The sequence below is a fragment of the Scomber scombrus genome, chromosome 22, assembly GCF_963691925.1.
Source record: "Scomber scombrus chromosome 22, fScoSco1.1, whole genome shotgun sequence".
Lineage (NCBI taxonomy): Eukaryota > Metazoa > Chordata > Actinopteri > Scombriformes > Scombridae > Scomber > Scomber scombrus.
Window position 1 is genome coordinate 5,769,662 of NC_084991.1, and position 18,307 is coordinate 5,787,968.

Sequence of the window (18,307 nt, forward strand, 5' to 3'; positions counted from 1 at the left end):
TTTTTTCTCACCTGCTGCGTCTCTATTGTGTTGTCGTCACTGTCAATTTGGATTTTGCTCCTCTTTTGTTTCCAAAAATGTCCCAGCAAGGCGTTCCTTGAAAGATGAAAGTCGTGCGTTGCAAGTTGACATATTCAAAGCCTTGTTAAAGGGAAGAATTGACAGCAGGGGCTGTTGCAGGGCTAATAGAGGGTAGGCAGGATAGTGAGTCAGTCCTTTTTATCTCCCTCCATCAGGTTTCATTCCTTGTCTTGGCTGCTTTTATTTGCACTTCCTCTTTTTCTCTCTCTCTTCTGTGTCTCCCACAAGATTCCAAACTTTTTAACAAACTTGAACATTTGTGATGTCATTATGTAGGCTTTGTATAATTTTGCTGAGAGAATATTCTACAGTAAAACCTGGTATTAAAGGTCCAGTGTATAGAATTTAGTGGCATCTGAACAGGTTCAGCAGAAAAGGAAAATAACATTCATAAAAGAATGTTTTAGTTAGTGTATAATCCCGTGAAAATAAAAATGATTGTGTTTTTGTTAGCTTTAGAAGGAGCCCTTTATAGCTACATAGGGAGCGGGTCCTCTTTCATAAAGGTTTCCATGTTGCACTGCCATGTTTCTACAGTAGCCCAGAGTGGACAAACCATACCATTAGAGAGGGCCTTTCACAACTTTTGTGAGTTTTGTGCCAACATGTTTGAATGGAGAGGGTGATGAGAGGGGTGTTTATTTGGTTGCAATCTGCATCCTCACCAATAGATGCCACTAAATCCTGTACACTGGTCCTTTAATATGATATATTGTAATGTCCAATGTTGTTATGTGGTCATTTTATTGTATTATTTCATCGATTTTGTTCTTGTATAACTCTATATAGAACAACAACACTTGCCATTTTGAAATATACATTAATAACTTTGTTCTGATAATATTTTATTTTTTGTGACATCTCAAAAGTGTTAAACTATAAAATTAACTTGAGTTAGATGGAAACATAGCTGTCTTCCTCTCTCTCTTTCCATCTCAATTTGATGTACCGTGATGGTCTGACATTATGTTCCCCTGGGAGACTTCACTCTCTTCTCCCCTTATACTTCAAGTTAACACACTGGAAGAAACAGCACTTTAAGAAGGTCACACTCTCATCGACACACACAGACACACACACACACACACACACACACACACACACACACACACACATATGGCAGTGTTGTAAGACGCAGCATGTGATTTGAAGAAAGTGGCACTCAACTGATGTAGACAGTCCCGTATGACTGATCTTTTCACCTGAATGATTTGCCCTTCACACAGGTGTGCTCCTGATATAATATCTAGAAAGTTATGAACCTGTGATCTATTTGAGGCACTTTTGCAAAGACCCTCTATAGTGAGCCTTTAAGTATGTTGAGCAACTTTCAGATGTTGGAGTAACAAGTACCAAGCTTAGAGAGATTTTGCTGTATCATGTTGAAAGCAGGATACATTTTCATACATCTCTTTCATCTCTACTCCTCTGTCTCCACAGTACACTAGAGACAACCTTCGACACCACGGTAACCACTGAGGTCAATGGACGGAGTCTCCCGGCCCTCACCACACGCTCCTCCCCCATGGCCTGGCGTCTGGGCCAATCCCAAACCCCACGTCTCCAGGCGGGCGACGCCCCCTCAATGCCCAGCAGCTATGCTGCGCCCAGGGCGAGCACGACGGGCGCTGGCACCACCACAGGGCGCTACAGTGGGCACTCGGACCCCTCCAGGTTTGTGTACAGCGCCCCCCTGAGGCGAGGAGCTGCAGCAGGGGCGAGGGGGGCTGAGCAGGGGGAGAAGGGAGGAGGAGGGCTGGAAGGAGGGAAGCAGATGGAGGTGGCAGGGTACATGAGTGATGGGGACATCCTAGGGAAGAACGGACGGATGGATGAGATCACCAGCGGGTATGACTAGCGCCAAGCATGTTAGCTTCCTCTGACACTCTAATTTCCTGCTTTAAAGGCTAAATCAATAATGTTTTTGACCTTATAAATTACAGATATATTTACATACATCACTGAAGAGTTTTACTATCAATCATTTTGTGTGTTTCTTAATTGATTGTACCTAAAAATATAGTCAGTTTTACCTGACAACTGATTGAAACAGATATTTAACAGCATTATAGCAAGCATTTAAACTCATTGTGAACTTATTAAAACATCAATCTATTTGGTAGTGATAGCAGGTTTTATACTAATGTTTTTTTTGACTGGTAGTGGGGTGTTTAACCTTGATTATGCTATTATATTATCATTGTAACAGTGGTATAAAATTATCTTCAAATGACAATAATATCGTTTATCGCGATTCTTTCTGGGACAATTTATCGTCCAACAAAAGTAGTTATAATGACAGGCCTACCTACCAATTCACATATTACCTTTAAGTTATGCCTTTTATATAATTCATGAGTGGTTTAAAATTGTGTGTATTCACCTTTTTATGCATTGAATACAAAACTTACCCTTTATCTCAAAACGCACTCATGTTCATGGCCTTTCGTGAGGCCAGTATACTTTGCTGTAGTATACACTGACTTTAAGATACAGTTTATTAACTTCCTACATCATTCATACTATAATACTGCTTCCTTTTTGTTTGATTATGAATACAAGTGACACCTTCAATGTCACTGTGTATACTTGTTTAGTCCGAAAACACCCTGAAATTCACTTAGCTGTGTATTCATACAGTCGCCAAGGCCTCACAAATCTTTCTGAGTGGATTAATACAAACAGCCTGCCAACACCCACCAAGGTTATCACAGGTTTGTCATGCATTGAAAAGAGAAGGCTCAAATAATACATTTCTATGGGCATTTGATACACTGAGAGATTACCTGAATGAGAAAAGATAAGTCAGGGTCTTGGACCATACATCACACCACCAACATGTGTGTTTTGGGCTTCTGACCTTCATTCACATAATAGCAATAAACGCCTCGAGCGAGCGGGAAGCGTGTTAAAAAAGCAGCCACACAAACGCACCCCCCCCCCCCACTTTGCATCCATGCTAGTTAAAATTTCCGTAAAAGCATTTGGGGGCGGGGAAAATTGCAAGGGATGTAAAGCACGGAGCGATGGAGTAAAACACGCGTTGGATTAAAGACGTGTCTGATCAGAAAATGTAGCAACACGTCAGGAGGGAAAGGTGATTAGATGAATTATTAGCTTAATTAGCTCAACATTAATGATCCCCGTGTCCTATCAGCCGTGTCTGATAGCTATCTGGCAGTAGCCTCAAATCCTAACCAATTACTCACTGCCACATGCACATCCACAGATATAGAAATTGTGAGCATTTACTTGAACACACACTGCATCCTCACTAATGACAATGTTCTCATATATACTTCTATGTTGTAAACAATGCTCAGTAATAAGCCAGTGCACTTTCTCTGCTTTATTTTCTACTTGCTGTGTATGAATTTTAAAAAGTTCAATTTTTTTCGTGCCAATCCGAGGTCAGATGTCTACCTCCTCTAATGAATTCCTCTCTCACAGATACCTTACAGACGGCGGCCTCCATCTGTATGCACGGAACACAGGCCGAGCCTCAGACGCAGCTTCCTCCCGAGAAGTATCTCAGAGAGGAGGCAAAGAGATGCAGGGCGACATAGACAGGTAAGGATGGAGTCCGTCAATCAAATGGCGCTGCTTGTTTTACTGATGTGTGTTTGTGTTTTGTCTGTGGACCGCACCCCATATCACAAAGCAAGTTCAACTGGAAACCTGGTAACACAAAGCTTGTTATCAACTCTGAGCATGTTTAAAAGAAAGTGCTCAGAGACAATTCATTCTAAGCCACAATCAGAAGCATGAATGGAGTAGTTAATATGATAGAAGATGAAACAGTGATTCATCAGGAAATTTGATTATTGCAGTCGCACAAAAGGATATTCAGTGAGATGAAATACATCCAATGTAATCACACAACTGCAATTGAAAAAAAAGCTGGAGAAACTCTAGACATAATATCCAAATATTAAAGTTAAAGCTAACACTATAAGGTTTCATTTATTATTAAACATACCTTCAATTTTAAATATATTTGGCACCTTCAGCATAGAGTATTCTTGCTTTTATGAACACATACTGTATATTCTATGACATATACTCTATATAACATATCCTGTATATGTGTAATATTGGGGTTTTCTGCCAGAAACTCTTTTTAAATTCTGAGTTGATATGGAAAGCTTGGAGCAGCAAAATCATTCTACAGACCTATTAAAAAATATATATCTATTGCTCTTGTTCCTGTCAAGATACCGTTGGAATGATGTCTAATTTTTTCCAGATATATCATTGGTCAGTAGTTTGATCTGATCCTCTGAAATGTACATGTTGGAGCAGGATAGGGGTTCCTTTGGTTGATCTATCCTGGTCAAAAGTGAGCCTGATTTGTGGTACCAGCTCAAAGAAAAGCTGGCTGACCCAATAATGTTGCATCATGGTGATCAATCCAAGGGCACATTTATAGGATATTTAGATAATGGTGCATTGTTGTCTACATTTGACATTTCATAGCTGATGTTCCTCTCCAAAGTACCTCGCAATGAGTTCATCAGCATAAGCATCCATGGCTTTGCTTGTTGCCATTCACTTTCAGCTGCAGCCAGGTGGATGTTTGCAAGGGCGAATCCACCAGACTGTGTTTTGCAGCCAGTGATGCGTGTGCCATCACTGGCTGTGACAATGGCAGAAAGGTTGAAAGTGTTATCAACTTTGCCAAGCAGAAGCTGCAGATGTATGTTCTTAAAGCCAGATGGGTAGAGGTAACTGCCCATTACCTACCTTACAACTTAGCATGCAAACAAGCCGAAGTAGCTTTAGCAATCGATGTAAACAAGTAGGTACATTTGCTACCCTGGCACAGTAAAAGAATGATCAATATCTGTATGTCGTGTGGTATTTGTTTTTATTTTAGTACAAAAAGCGACATTTTCTACTTGAAAAATATTGTCTGCCTACCATCATGTTACAGCTTTCTCTATATTGCATAGATTGGTGAAAATATTTGCTTTCTGTAAACAGTTTTACAGCACTGATATTACACAAAACCTCTTCTTATCTGAAGGTGAACAGGGGTCAGTACCAGAGACTTCATTCCATGGTATTAGAAGAAGAAATGGGAGATAACATTCATTTTTTTACTTCAAGATACAAGCTAAGGGTATATGAAGATATGGCAAAGAGTAAATGATTCAGTGCTGAAAGGTGGCATGGGTTAAGAGCTTTCATTCAGCAACAGACAGGAAGCAAACATATCTTAGTTTGCTTATGGTAACCCAATAAAAGAATAATGAAACCAAAAGCAAAAAGCAAGCCTCGAGCATAAAGTAAGAAATGAGTTCAAGTCCTTCAGAGGTGACAGTCAGGACACCCACCGTATTGCAGGGGCATCCGAGAATAAACGAGGTGAAAAGGAGAGACGTGCTATCGATTTTAAAGCTGTCAAGCTAAGATTGCGATGACATGCCTTCAGAGAGGCTGCTGGGAATCGACCGACGCTGTGACATTTCCCAGTGTCGCAACTTTGTCTTCTGCCAAGATTTTAATGAGTGGCGTGGTGTTTTGAAGGAGTGGGAGGCTTGAAAAGCAATCAGATATGGCTTTCAAGACTCAAGACTTGGCTTTTGTTTTAGTGCTTTAAATCAGTAAAAGTTATGATAAAGAGACTCTAAGCCAACATGAAAGCAAGTAACTAAATTAAAGTAAAAAAAAATGGATATAAAGCACTTTATTTAAGCTAGACATTCAGATTGTTAGTGAGTTTAGAGATTCTCTTCAAGGAAATTGAGATGTGCTTTCACGGGGTGAAAGATAATTTGCAGATATGCTGATGGATATTTAGCTCCCTGCTGTGTCTGAGTCTTTGTGTTTGCTCCACTTCCATAGATAAATCTAGATATGGATCTAATTGTTTTACAGTCCAGACACACAGTCCTGCTTTTTCTTGGTAATGTGCTCACTCTTGCATGCGTCACAGCGGCCAGTCAAGCTAGTCAGCCGGGGGGCGGCGAGTCTGATCATATCTGTGACCAGCCGAGCGTTAAAACACACTAGACCTGACCGGAGGTTTAGAATAGGCGATCAACCTGCGCCTGTCAGTCTCAAACCGATGTGCCTGTCAAACTAGACTCTCGGGCAAAGAGATAGATAGGACGAGCATTAATATGAACCCTGTGAACTGTCTCTTCTATTTGCTGAGTCTCAGCTTCACCCCTTACATATGTTTTATCTCTGCATTTTAATGTTTTGCCTAAAGTACCTCTCACCTGTTCTTGACATAAATCGAGAAAATTGCAGCTTTTCTCAACTAAAAGTCTGTGTTAGAGCTTTGGGTCTTGGGGGCGATGAGGAAATATTGATGCTTGCTTCTCCTTAAGATACCTGCAGGCAACACACTCCTGATAGGATCAGAATGTGAACTCTGGAACCCCGTTTTCCTTCCTTCTTCTCTTTTCCTTTACAAAACTAGGAAACTGAGTAAAAACACCTACTAGAACACACATAGCTTTAATGTTTCCCCCCAGCCTCCCTCTGACATGTGTGATTTTCAGAAGCTGAGCTGTCACTTCCCACTGACATGTGACAAAGCTCAGGGGAAAAAATCATTTCCGAAGCGATTGCACACTGGGCTCCACACCTTAGCTCGGCTTTACCTCCCTCTGTAGTACAGGATATACCTTCCATGATTGGTTCCTTCTTCTATCCCAAAGCGTTCTTCTTCTTTTCCCCATAACTCCCCGGCTTTAGGCGAAATAAGAAGCAGATAAGGCTCAAGTTCAAACAGTCTGTTACTTGACTTTGAAGAACATTTCATCTCCACAAATGCACATACTGGCACATTCTAGGAACAACAAATACAACCCCCCCCATGTCTTTATGGTCACTGTAAACAAACCACAGTAGGACACAAAAACATTTAACACATTTTCTATGCCTCAGTAACTGGCGTGTAGTCATTTTTCTTACATGGCTGCTCAGACTAAAGCAGCAAGGAGTTGACTGAAGGCAAAATATACCCCAATTAATCTTTTACCAATGCTTAGGGAGGGCAAATGAACTTGTTGGACTCAGTTGAGGATTATCTGAGTAAGAGGTTTTTATCCATCCTAGCGGCATGGCTCCTGGTCAATTGGTCGGTCCAACACTTTGGCCCCGACTGAACCACTGGCTTTGATGAGCAGCAAGTTGACATTTGTGGGTTAGAGTGAAATATCTCAACAGCTATTTAAGAAGATTAGCATGAAATTAACAACAGATATTCAGGGTCCCTAGAGGATACATTAAAAAGTCTTGTGATTCTTTGACTTTCCCTCTAGTGCCACCAGCAGGTCAAAGGTCTCACTGCTCAACATGTGTTTGATGGATCACCATGAAATTTTGTACAGATGTTCATTGTTCCAAGACAATTCAGACAAGAAGATTCTTATGACTTCGGTGATACACTGACTTTTCCTCTATAGCACCATGATGTTGATTGTTTTGGTTGTTCCTGAAATATTTCAATGACTGTTGGATAGATTGTTGTGAAATTTGACAACTGTGGTCCATTCTTTCATTCACATCAGCCTCACCTGAGCTTTTTTGTTAAGAGCTAATTAGCATAACTTAGCTGACATGCTAAATGATCACGGTGGTGGTGTGTCAACATTAAACCTGCTTAACATCAACATGCTTGTATTATTATTGTGAGCATGTTAGCATGCTAATGTGCTGCTGACTAAGAAATGGCTAAGACAAAATTTCCAAGCTTTACCGTTGATGTTCTTAAACTATTTTCCATAATTAAACTTGAGGTTTGACGTTGTCTCTGTCCAAAAAGAAGGTAGGGCTTGTGTGAGCAGTGGATTCAAGCTGTTCTTGAGTGATATCTGGATATTAAATGTAGTTTGAGACAAAATATTTGTTCACCGAGCACAACTATATAATTATTGTTGTTTTATCAGTAAAGGGAAGATTACTGAGCTTAATAATGTTTTCAAACATATTTCCCCTCTACCCCTGTTTCACTTGGATTTTCTCTCTACTATGAACAATAATTGGGAAGATACACACATGCAGGCACACACACACACACACACACACACACACACACACACACGCACGCACACACTCTTATGCTTTACCTCAATCAAGCATTACACAAACACACAGCACTTACTTCCTAGCTCTCATGGCACACTGGCAGTAGTAGAGAGAGTTCCTGGGAGGCAGGAAGAGGGAGTCGGTCTGTGTACATAATCTGAGCTCCCACGAGGCTCATTATGCTTCACGCTTCTCTCTGTCCATAACGACTCCCCTGGCTGCTACCCGCGGCAGCTTTATCCCCAAATCAGCAGAGCCCCCCGAGGAAATTCATCTAAATGACTCATCAGATCGAGACTCACGGCCAGCAGGTGACTGAGACCATCTGGGGCTGGAACAGGGTGGGCTTATGTCTGCTGCTGCAGTCAACTGCATATGTGAGCTTGATGTGGCTGTAGGTGGTGTTAGATGTTGCACACCTTCATTAGATATGTGGGTGACCCAGGTTTACGTATATGGAGTGTCTTTGTCATCAATGTTTGGCCAGTGCCTACAATTATAAGATAGACAAGATACTGAGCATCAAAAATACATAATATATCCTACTTTTTGGGGGTGTTTTTGGGGTTTTTGTTTGATTATGCTAATTATGCAATTTTGGGAAAGTGACCATCGACACGCAAATAGCTGAATATCAAAAGCTCAGATTCCTCTTATTATCAGTTCATTTAAGAAAAAACAATGGTGAATTCAGGCTTGGGTAAAAAGCCCTCTAAAAATACTCCTCTGTCATGCAACATAGATGAGCGCATGCTCGTGGCTCCACTGTCAAGAAAAGGCGCCCAGGAGAATGTTTTGACACCAACAGGCTCCCCGTTCTCAGCAGAGTGATGAATAAGTAAAAGGGCCTCGCTTTTAGCATTCTGGTGTGTCTTGCTCTCTCTCTCTCTCTCTCTCTCTCTCTCTCTGCTCTCTCTCTCTCTCTCTCTCATCTCTCTCTCTCTCTCTCTCTCTATCTCTCTCTCTCTCTCTCTCTCTCTCTCTCTCTCTCTCTCTCTCTCTCTCTTTCTCTATCGCCCTCTTGTTTGAGGGCCCGGACGAAGGCAGCTGGCTCTGCATTCTTTTTTTTTTTGCTGTTTGAAAAGTAAGCTTTGGGGAATTGGAGACAAGCTGGTGTGTGAATGTGTGTTGTGTTGTCCACGCTTGACAAAAAGAGAGCTTGTTTTTTCGTGCACTCGCCCTGTATTACATTTAAAGTGTGCGTGTGCAGTTTTGTGCATATGTGTGTTGCTGAGCAGCAGGATCGCGGCTGTCACTCTGCGGAGCGGTGACAGTCGCGGGGAGGCTGCGCGACTCATCAGTGCTGCCGTAAGCAAGGAGAAGATTCTGAGGGTTTTTGCCATCAGTGACAGCGCCGGTCGTTATATAAGTTCCCGTGTAGCTCCTCTCTGCCAAGGGCGCCACTTAGCAGGAAAATATCCTCTCTCTCTCGAGTCGCACCTGAAACTGCAGCACCTCAATGTTTCTGCTTTCTAGTTTTCTAAACTTTTCTGGCACTTGTCAGTCTGTTTCTGTTTCTGTTTCTGTCTTTTTTTTCCAGTGTTTCCACTTTAATGAAAAGCACACAGGCACACAGTCTAAACTTAGCAAACTGTGATGGTAATTGGAAGAAGTTTTATTACCGATTTGAGTACCCAGCTGTGTGTGGTTGTTTTGTGTGTGTGTGTGTATTCATGTGTGTCCTCACTTGCGCAGGTTCATGCATAGACTATATTTCCTCAACAACAGGAACATTGTGGCACATACAAACACACTCATTAAGCATCTATTTATTCACAGAACCTCAAGGAAAAGTTTCCATTCTTTTGGAAGAGTTTTCCCCTCATTTCTTATTCGTTGGCACTGATTTAGGCGATGTCTTCCATTCCGGATGCCGCTTTCTCTGTTTATCATTCATCTAAATATCTCTCATAATTTCCTACAGGGGAAGTTTGGTATTCTCCTTCATTACTTTACTCACTGAATTAATAAGTGAAGTCAAGTGAAAGAAAAAAAAAAAGACATCTTGCCCAATTAATTTTTCTAAATGTATTATAAAAATAAGATTTTTACCCCAAAAATATTACCACTGTCAACCAAAACTTGGCATACTGCATTATATATATCAGTATGTCTGTTATAATTTGTCTCTGTAATAATTGTACATTTACATCATTTTTGTGTTGATTGAGTACAGGAAATGTATTCTGTCACAGTCTCCTTTTCCTTCGCTGAGCCCGCCTGAAGCGCCTCTCAGCATGATGATCTTTGGGCCATATGCCTGTGTGACAGTGAGGCACAGCTCTGTCAGTCAGGGGCAGGTTATTCATCTGCTCTGACTGCGAGGTGAAAGACAGCATGGCCACCAGTGTCTCTGTGGAAGATTATGAGCACAAGCAGTGACGATACTTTATTTCATTTTACAGTGTATTAAGTAGAACTGTTAAATTTCACAATATAAATCCAATTTAATCCCATTGTGGCACCAAAGCTACACATAGCATTTTCAAGATTGTTTGATATAGTTCTCGAACCCTCTATTGTGTAGTCAGATTTAAATGTTTTTGTTGTCAGTAGAGGCTGTCCCAAAACTACAAATCACAGCAACAGTCCTTTCTACAAATGCCAAAACAACACGTGTTTTCATTCAAATAGCAAAGCCCACCAGCAGACTTAAGAATTCCAAATTGGTTTCTTCTGACCAACATGTATTTTTATGTAACTTGTCCTGATTGCAAATGATTTTTTTTTTACTCTAACAAACATTTTCCCCTCAAGTTAATATATGGAACTTAATTTTGAAATATGGAAACCCTATAGAACAGATTGTATCAAGAAACACATTGTGAATTCTCTATAAAGAACCAGCAGCAGCTAGCGTTGAATAGTAATTCACAAGATATTAAAATATAGAAGAGATTCAACCTGATTAAAGACATTCATGTGCAGGAAGGTTCATCTTCTACATAATACAGAGACACACGTGCAGACGGCAGCAGACACACACACAGGAGATGCCCTCGACTCTCCTAGGCCATTTATCTACCCGGGCTCATCAGGTTGGACTTAGGGGTGAGACTGAAGGCAAAGTGCTGGGTGAGGTCAGACCAGCCCGTCCGACTCACTGATTGATGACAGGTCCCATATGGTCAAACTTTAGATCAGCTCACACAGGTCATCTCAATACCCATACCTGCTGTCTTCTCTTTGTATGGGAGTTAACTTTCTTTAACTGTCCACATTTTAAATGCCAGTTTTGACCTCTTTTTCAGCTTTTTAAAGAATAGTAGGAATATTAAATTAATGAGAAATCTTTCAGAAGCTTGTTTCTCCATGATAGAAATGCAACACCAATTATGGCCCTCAGTGATGCTTTAATGATGGGTCACCTTAAAGTGACAATGGCTATGAGATATTTATTATCCCTCCCCATTGTATAATACATGTGCTAAAGAGGTCATACATGCAGAATGTGACACCTCATGTGAATTAATGTGTATTGTCCAGTCCAGTATAGTAGTCAGATTCATTCTAGGTCATACATATTCTTTAAAGGGAAACACTGATGACATGCTGGTGACTCCCACTAAGATATTCTAACTGGCATTAGGAGTATAAGAATTTATTTTTGGTTTTACAACGCTAAATGTGAATGCTCTCAGGATGAACCTTTCTCCATAAGTAAAACATGAACGAGCTGAATGTCCGTGTTGTACCACAAAGCTACATTAGAAGTAATATGATGTAAGCGAACAGGAAGATGACTTATGGATCTTAACTTGTGCAGTGATGTAGTGCCGCATTAGAAAGAGAGTGACTCCCTCCACAAGCAGCTCTGGTTCCAATATATCTCCAGCCTTGAAGCTCAGTTGATTTAAAACTTTTAATCAAATAAGTTTGTCTAGTTAAAAAGGCCTGAGTGTTTACAGAGGAGAAAGATTATTTGATTGTTGATGCAGAGCTCATGCCCCTGAGAATTCGCTATGATCGGGAATTCATTTAAAAAGATTGAATTGTCTGCGTGGTTTTATTTTTTCAAGTTCACAATCACTGCAGGGAGGATCGTCTTTCTTTTGCTATTCAGCTGGAAACAGATAGTGATAAAAAGGGAAAAAAATAGCCTTGGAATCAAAGCATCACATTTAGCTGTTGTTATCAATTTAAGTGCCTGAACTGTGTAAGAGAGTATGTTGTCAGTAGTTCCCCCCTTTCTTTTAAGGGTTAGTGCAGCTTGTTGTCATTCTTTTTAGAGGTGTGAAATAAAAAAAAGATTTGTATGTAGTATTCTTAATGGAGTGAGACACCACAGTAGTCATATAGTGCTGAGGTAGGATAGACTTTAGGATAAACAAACCAAACGTCTCCTGCTACAACCGCGTCAGTTCATTTGGGTGAGAATGACTGAGGTTATGACTCCATTCATCATGTGAAGGGACTAATGAGTTTGTGAAGATAATAATCAACAAAGCTCCTATCGTCGTTAATTCACTTTACTGCCATGGCGCCCGACTCTGTTGTGGATTATGAAAATGTAATCGTGTTAAATGAGGAGTGTTGTGGTATAATTACAGCGTTTATGAAGCTGTAAGGAACTCGGCATTGTTTATGTTCCTCTTTTTGATCAGTAATGACCCAAACAAAGTATGAATACAATCCAGGGCTTTGTAAATGTCTGAATAAGACAGACCTTGTGTTTCTAAAAGCATCAAAATACAAAAGAGATAAAAGGATTATTGTTGGAATCTAACACAGTATTTGACGCTCCATGAAGACATTTAACATGATTTACCTTCATTTCAGTTCTTATCATACTAGATGACTCTCTGATTTAGCTGTAAAGTTTAGAGTGTCAGGACAGATGTCAATTGCCAATTGTGGCAACCCTGTCAAGTCAGTCTCTCATAGAGATGCCGTCAGTTGTTGGTTGCTCATCGTTGATTCCAGACCCATGCCAAAATCACCGGTTGTCGGATTCAAACCTTGGCCGAGGGAGCTTTGGAGATCTGCCACTGTCCATCAACTAGTAACGCCATAATCCTAGAAAGATGAAGGATTTAGGTCTCTTCAGTACCAGAACAATAGATGAGCAAGGTTTAGTGGTGAACAGTTTGCCAAGTCATCTGCTACTCAAAGCAAAGCCAAACAGCTGAGTGACCCCACTGATGCCCGCTAGCTCACCCATCCCCTCAAACTCCTCACCCGCAATGCAAGGGTTGATCACCCTCCGATCACATTTTCCATGACCCCAAGATGACGTGTTCAAATGGATATTTTGTCCGACCAACAGTCCAAAACCCAAAGATATTGATGAAAACAGACTATTTGTAAAAAGGTCTTTTGACTAGTCAATTCCTCTTCTTCCTATTCATGTTTCCTGCTGTTTTGACGTTATAGACAAGACTTCATTGTAGTGTTTGTTCTTCACATCTCTTAAGATGATAAAAACAATCCTGATCAACCTCCACATTGTACACTGTATTTGTCCTGAGGTTGAAAATATGGTTTAGTCAGTCAATCTCCTTCCAGGCCAGAGGAGGAGCAGGAGGAGCAGGAGGAGGAGGAGGAGGAGGGAGGTTGGTGGTTGGGCCGGCGGTGGGCCATGAGCACTTATGTGGGCTGTTTGTTTGCACGTTTGCCAGTGCTGTGCCATCGACTAGAACAAACCCCTGCCGGGTTGTATCGGACTGCTGGAACCCCCCTCGGCTGCTGAGCGGCTAAAGATTTAGTTGTTGTCTTTGACCGCACTGCAGCAGGAAGCCTAGACGTCTTTACCAGCCCAGCCAGGCAGTACTGACGTCTTGCTGTCTGTCACTGCTTGGCAACGGATACATTTCCAGCCCTGTCTCACCAAGGTCACTCTGTTCCCTTTCTTTAATTGAATTGTGCCGGGCTGAATTGGATTCCACAGTCGGTGTCAAGGCTCGGTTTTTTCGACAATATGTAAAAGATTTCTCTCACTTCTCTCTTCAACACCTTAAAATAAGAATTCAAGGCTGCTTTTTTCTATCACTCTGTCTTATTACACAGTCGCTCTACTCTTATGTTACATTAGGAGACAAAAGTTTGATTTAATTGATATCAAACTTGGGTGCCTGGTTACCTAGTAAAATCAAAATCCAAGGAAAAAGCTGAAGCAGGATGGCTCACACTGTTTGATTTATCTCTGGCTACTGTGGGAAGACATTTCTAGATATCCAGGTGGCGTGTACTGTCCTCTGACACTAGACTCCTAACACAAGATGTTGTGATACTGGGCAGCTCTGTGTGACAGTAATTAGAACCACATGATGAAGAGGACTCTTAAGTTAGTTTTCAATAAAGCTAGTCATCCTTTTCCTCTTCGATGTACTGCCCGCCATTAGGGCTCTTTCAGCGCTCAAGAGAGGAGAGTCATGAATAATGTCCCAACACGAGGCTTGTGTGGACAGACTTTTCTGAGCCGTCTCACGTATTATGCATGAGATCACTTCCAGTTATTCGGCGAAGACGAGGCACGGTCGGCGCATTGCTCCCATCTAGCTTCCCTCCTAGATTTGGCTGGATTCTGCATTGTCATCCTCCTTTAATTAACCCTTGCTAACCCGCTGATGACGGCATGCCTGATTGCCTCTCCCAGGGCTGACAGGCCCATCCTGGTGGTGAAGGGGAGGGGATATGAAGAGAGAGAGAGAGGAGGGGGAGCCTGTGGCAGCAGCAGCAACAGCAGCAGGGGGTGAAAGTGAAAGAGTGAGGTAGTCCTTTTCTTCCTTTCTCTCTCTCTTGTTCCCATTTCCCTCTCTGGACTCCCAGTCGACTCGCACAGCTTCCAGCTTCTCTGCCAGGTTGAGCTTTGCCTCCTGTGGTAGTAGGCGCGGCAGGGAAACAGACACACCAAAGCAAAACACTTCCGTGACAAGACGACAGGCAACGTCCATCCCGTCAGAGGTGAGTTGACAGAAAAGCTAGAAGCTGCTCTACACGCCTACCTTCCTGTTTGGAACAGCTGATTGACGCTCCTTTGTGCTGCGTGTTTGAGTTGAGTCAGACTGTCTAGTTTTGTTCTGATAGCTTCTAGTTTTGCTCTTTTCTTCATAAAGGAAAAGCTTTGGCAACTGACTAAAAAAGCAAGAGAAGAAGAGTAAAGTCAAGTTTATAAGGATGCCTTGGTGTTTTCTAAAGTATAATTGCAGGATCACAGTGGCATTAACTGGGATTATGGCACAGGCAATATGGGTATGAGTGCTTTCCATTTACATCACAGAGCCCTGGCTTCTCTGTCTGTGTGGGAGAGAGAGTGGAAATGCTGAAATACTCGTGCATTTCAAAGTTTTGTGTGCAACAGATAGTCGTCTTGATGGTTTAAAAGAGGACACCGTTGTTGTGGCTTTGCTGTTTTCTCGTCCCAACACTTGAGCTTGCCGTGTGTGCAGTTGGAGATTTATTATTGTACTCAAAGCAATTATCCACATAACGCAAATTTGAGAAAGATTTAATTTGCTTTCATTGACTTTTATTATTTTATACCTCACTATGTCTTTTAGTTCAGAGATTGTAAATAAAGCTTTTTTATACTGTATAAACAATCTCAGCCCACACATTTACTGTTCGGTTTACTGTCAATCAAACAGCAGCAAATCCGTCTCTGCATTCCAGTTTGGAGAAAGATGTCCTGTTTTGTACACAACTTCACATAAAGAATGAAGAAATAGGAATTCAACCATTTTCAGTAGGTGTCAGATCAGGACTATGCTTAGTTTTAATCATCCACAGAAGTTTGAATGGGTTTTATAGGCATGATTTGAAGCTAAAATGTGTGAATGACCAAAATTGGAATGACAAGAATTTCTGATATGTCCTTGATTCAGTGTGAAGGAAGTCATTCATGAATCCACAGCACTTCTTTTCAAATGCCATTACATGTGAGATGTTATGTTCTCGCTGCTGTTATGTAAGAAGTCCTCTGAGGAAGTGATGCCGTCTCCCATCTGTAGACAACCCACATTTACATCCTCAACAGTAACCCCCCCCCCCAACTATTTCTAAATCCCCTCATCAGAAACCTCATTTATCTTCATGATGTAGTGTAATCACCGGTTGTTATCCTTTGTTCATGCCGCTAATAGCATTTTCTCCTGTCGGGCCGTCGAAAGAACAAGACTTAGCGTATTGAATACTGCATGAGATAATGTTTGCATGGTTGAGTGGAGTCACAGTGACGCATGCACGGGAGAGCAGCTATGTGCCTGTGACGCAGCGGCCAAAAGAAAATAAAAAATCAAGCCTATGTAATTGAAACTGCAACAAAATAAAAACACATGGATCCATCCTCATCCGTGGTGGAGTCTTCCTACCTGAGAGCAGGCCTGTACATCATCTGATGTCAGACATCATCATCCAGATTTTCACTACTGAGATTTATCCAACCCCCAAGTTAGAGGATTTTAAAAACATACCTTTAAAGCACTAGTTAGGATACAATTCAATACCAGCCCTGCTATAAACTGACTGATAAAGCATTGCACTATGTAGGGTGTTACAGTACCAGGCATTGCACTTCTGTTTGTCCAATGAACACGGTCACCACAAGGGAAATACAGCATGTTTTCATATGGATTTGAGGGGGGGGGGGGGGTTGAGTATGACTTATTTTTCACCATCTGCCCATCTCACTGCCTTCACATATGAAACACGGGAGAGAAGCTTATATCCTCTCAAGCGTTCCGCTCTGTACATTGTTGCTCATTGTTAATTTAAGAAGTTATGACACAAAAAGTCCAGCTCGCCCGCCCTCGCTCTAGGGTTATTGAGTTCAGCTGTGCCTTTTCTGAGGATGCTGCCCCCCCCCCACCACTACTCCCTTCCTCCCTGTAGGAGATGTGGTGACGTGCAATCTGAAAACGTGCAGGTCCGATGGGAGGAGTTTTCATTCGCCGCGGTTCTGTCAGAGCAATCGTAGCTGATCCAGAGAGTGGAAATATGAAATATTCAACCTATTACAGCCAGGCGGGCTATCAGGAGGAGGAGCGTAATTTATTTTTGTTTTCTTTTTGCTTTGTCCACTTTTTATCCCAGGATTATCCACTGAGCAGTCCCCAGCTTCCCATTCAGAGAAAAACACAGTCATCTATTAGTGTTCAGTCAGCATCTGAGGCTTTGAAGCCACAGTCATGATAAAGGTTTTCCCTTCTCTATCTGCATGCTTTATTGAAATGCCGATCAATACTATAATTCAGCTACAACCTCACTGTATGATGAGCCATCTGGCTTTCAGAAATCATTTTCTGCAGCCTTCTCTAGTTTGAGATAAGTTTCAAGATGCTCCCTGTACTCAAAGGGAGATAATACAATTATAGAATGGAACAAGCAACTTCCTTTAGTAAATGAGGAGTCAGATCCCCCTGTCTTGAAAGCAAAGGCTAAACAATAATATGCTTTTATACTGTCCTATAGTTATAATCTACCCGATACATCATTTGTATTAGCAACTTGTTTCATAACTGTGTCTGGAACTTTTTTATTTTATTTTTTTTTTTAAAATCTTTTCTACTTCTTGAGAGAATTATATCAATAGTTTGTTCAGGCTTGTACTTCTATAGTTCTTATTTTTCAATATACTATATCGTAAAAACAGACATGTTAAATGTCTCCATCTTTATAAAGGTTGGTGGAAACATCAGGGACAATGGAGGACTTTATATTTCTATCCCTGACATAGTTGGATTTATTGTGTTTTTATGAATATATTAGGATGTTGTCCATAAACTGATATCAAAGATAGTACTTGATGCTTCTAAAATTGCCTTGCACAAGAGCACCTCAATGGTTGCCGTGGGAGACTACAACAGCCAATCCACATTTATTTTGCCCTCTAATTCAGTAATTACTGCTACAGCATTATCAGACTTTCCTGATTTGTCTAATGTGTATACAGTAGATAATCTGTCCATTGTTTGCATTCCCATTCTCCAACTTAGTTCTGCTTTTTTTGTGCCCCCATTGTAGTAACTCAGTATGTTAATTAATACAAATCAGCTGCAAGAATTACATTTACAGAAGTCTGAAAGCCAAAGGGCATCTTTACTTTATGATTAAGATTCCAAAGGCCATTCACTGTGACTCATTATGATAATGAAGCAAAAAATTGGCCAAGAAATAGTTTAAATCGCATTACCCGTAGTTCATACTCATTCTCTAGGAAAGAAAAGATGTTCTGCATTGTGTCAGA

General features: G+C 41.2%; 1 protein-coding gene across 1 annotated transcript in view; it reads left to right on the forward strand.

Moving 5' to 3' along the window:
- nav3 (neuron navigator 3) overlaps positions 1-18,307 on the forward strand; it is an 84,096-nt gene that overhangs the window by 22,946 nt on the left and 42,843 nt on the right. The window contains 2 exon segments of the mRNA XM_062443303.1: positions 1,522-1,929; positions 3,532-3,651. Coding sequence (XP_062299287.1) covers positions 1,522-1,929; positions 3,532-3,651 — 528 coding nt within the window.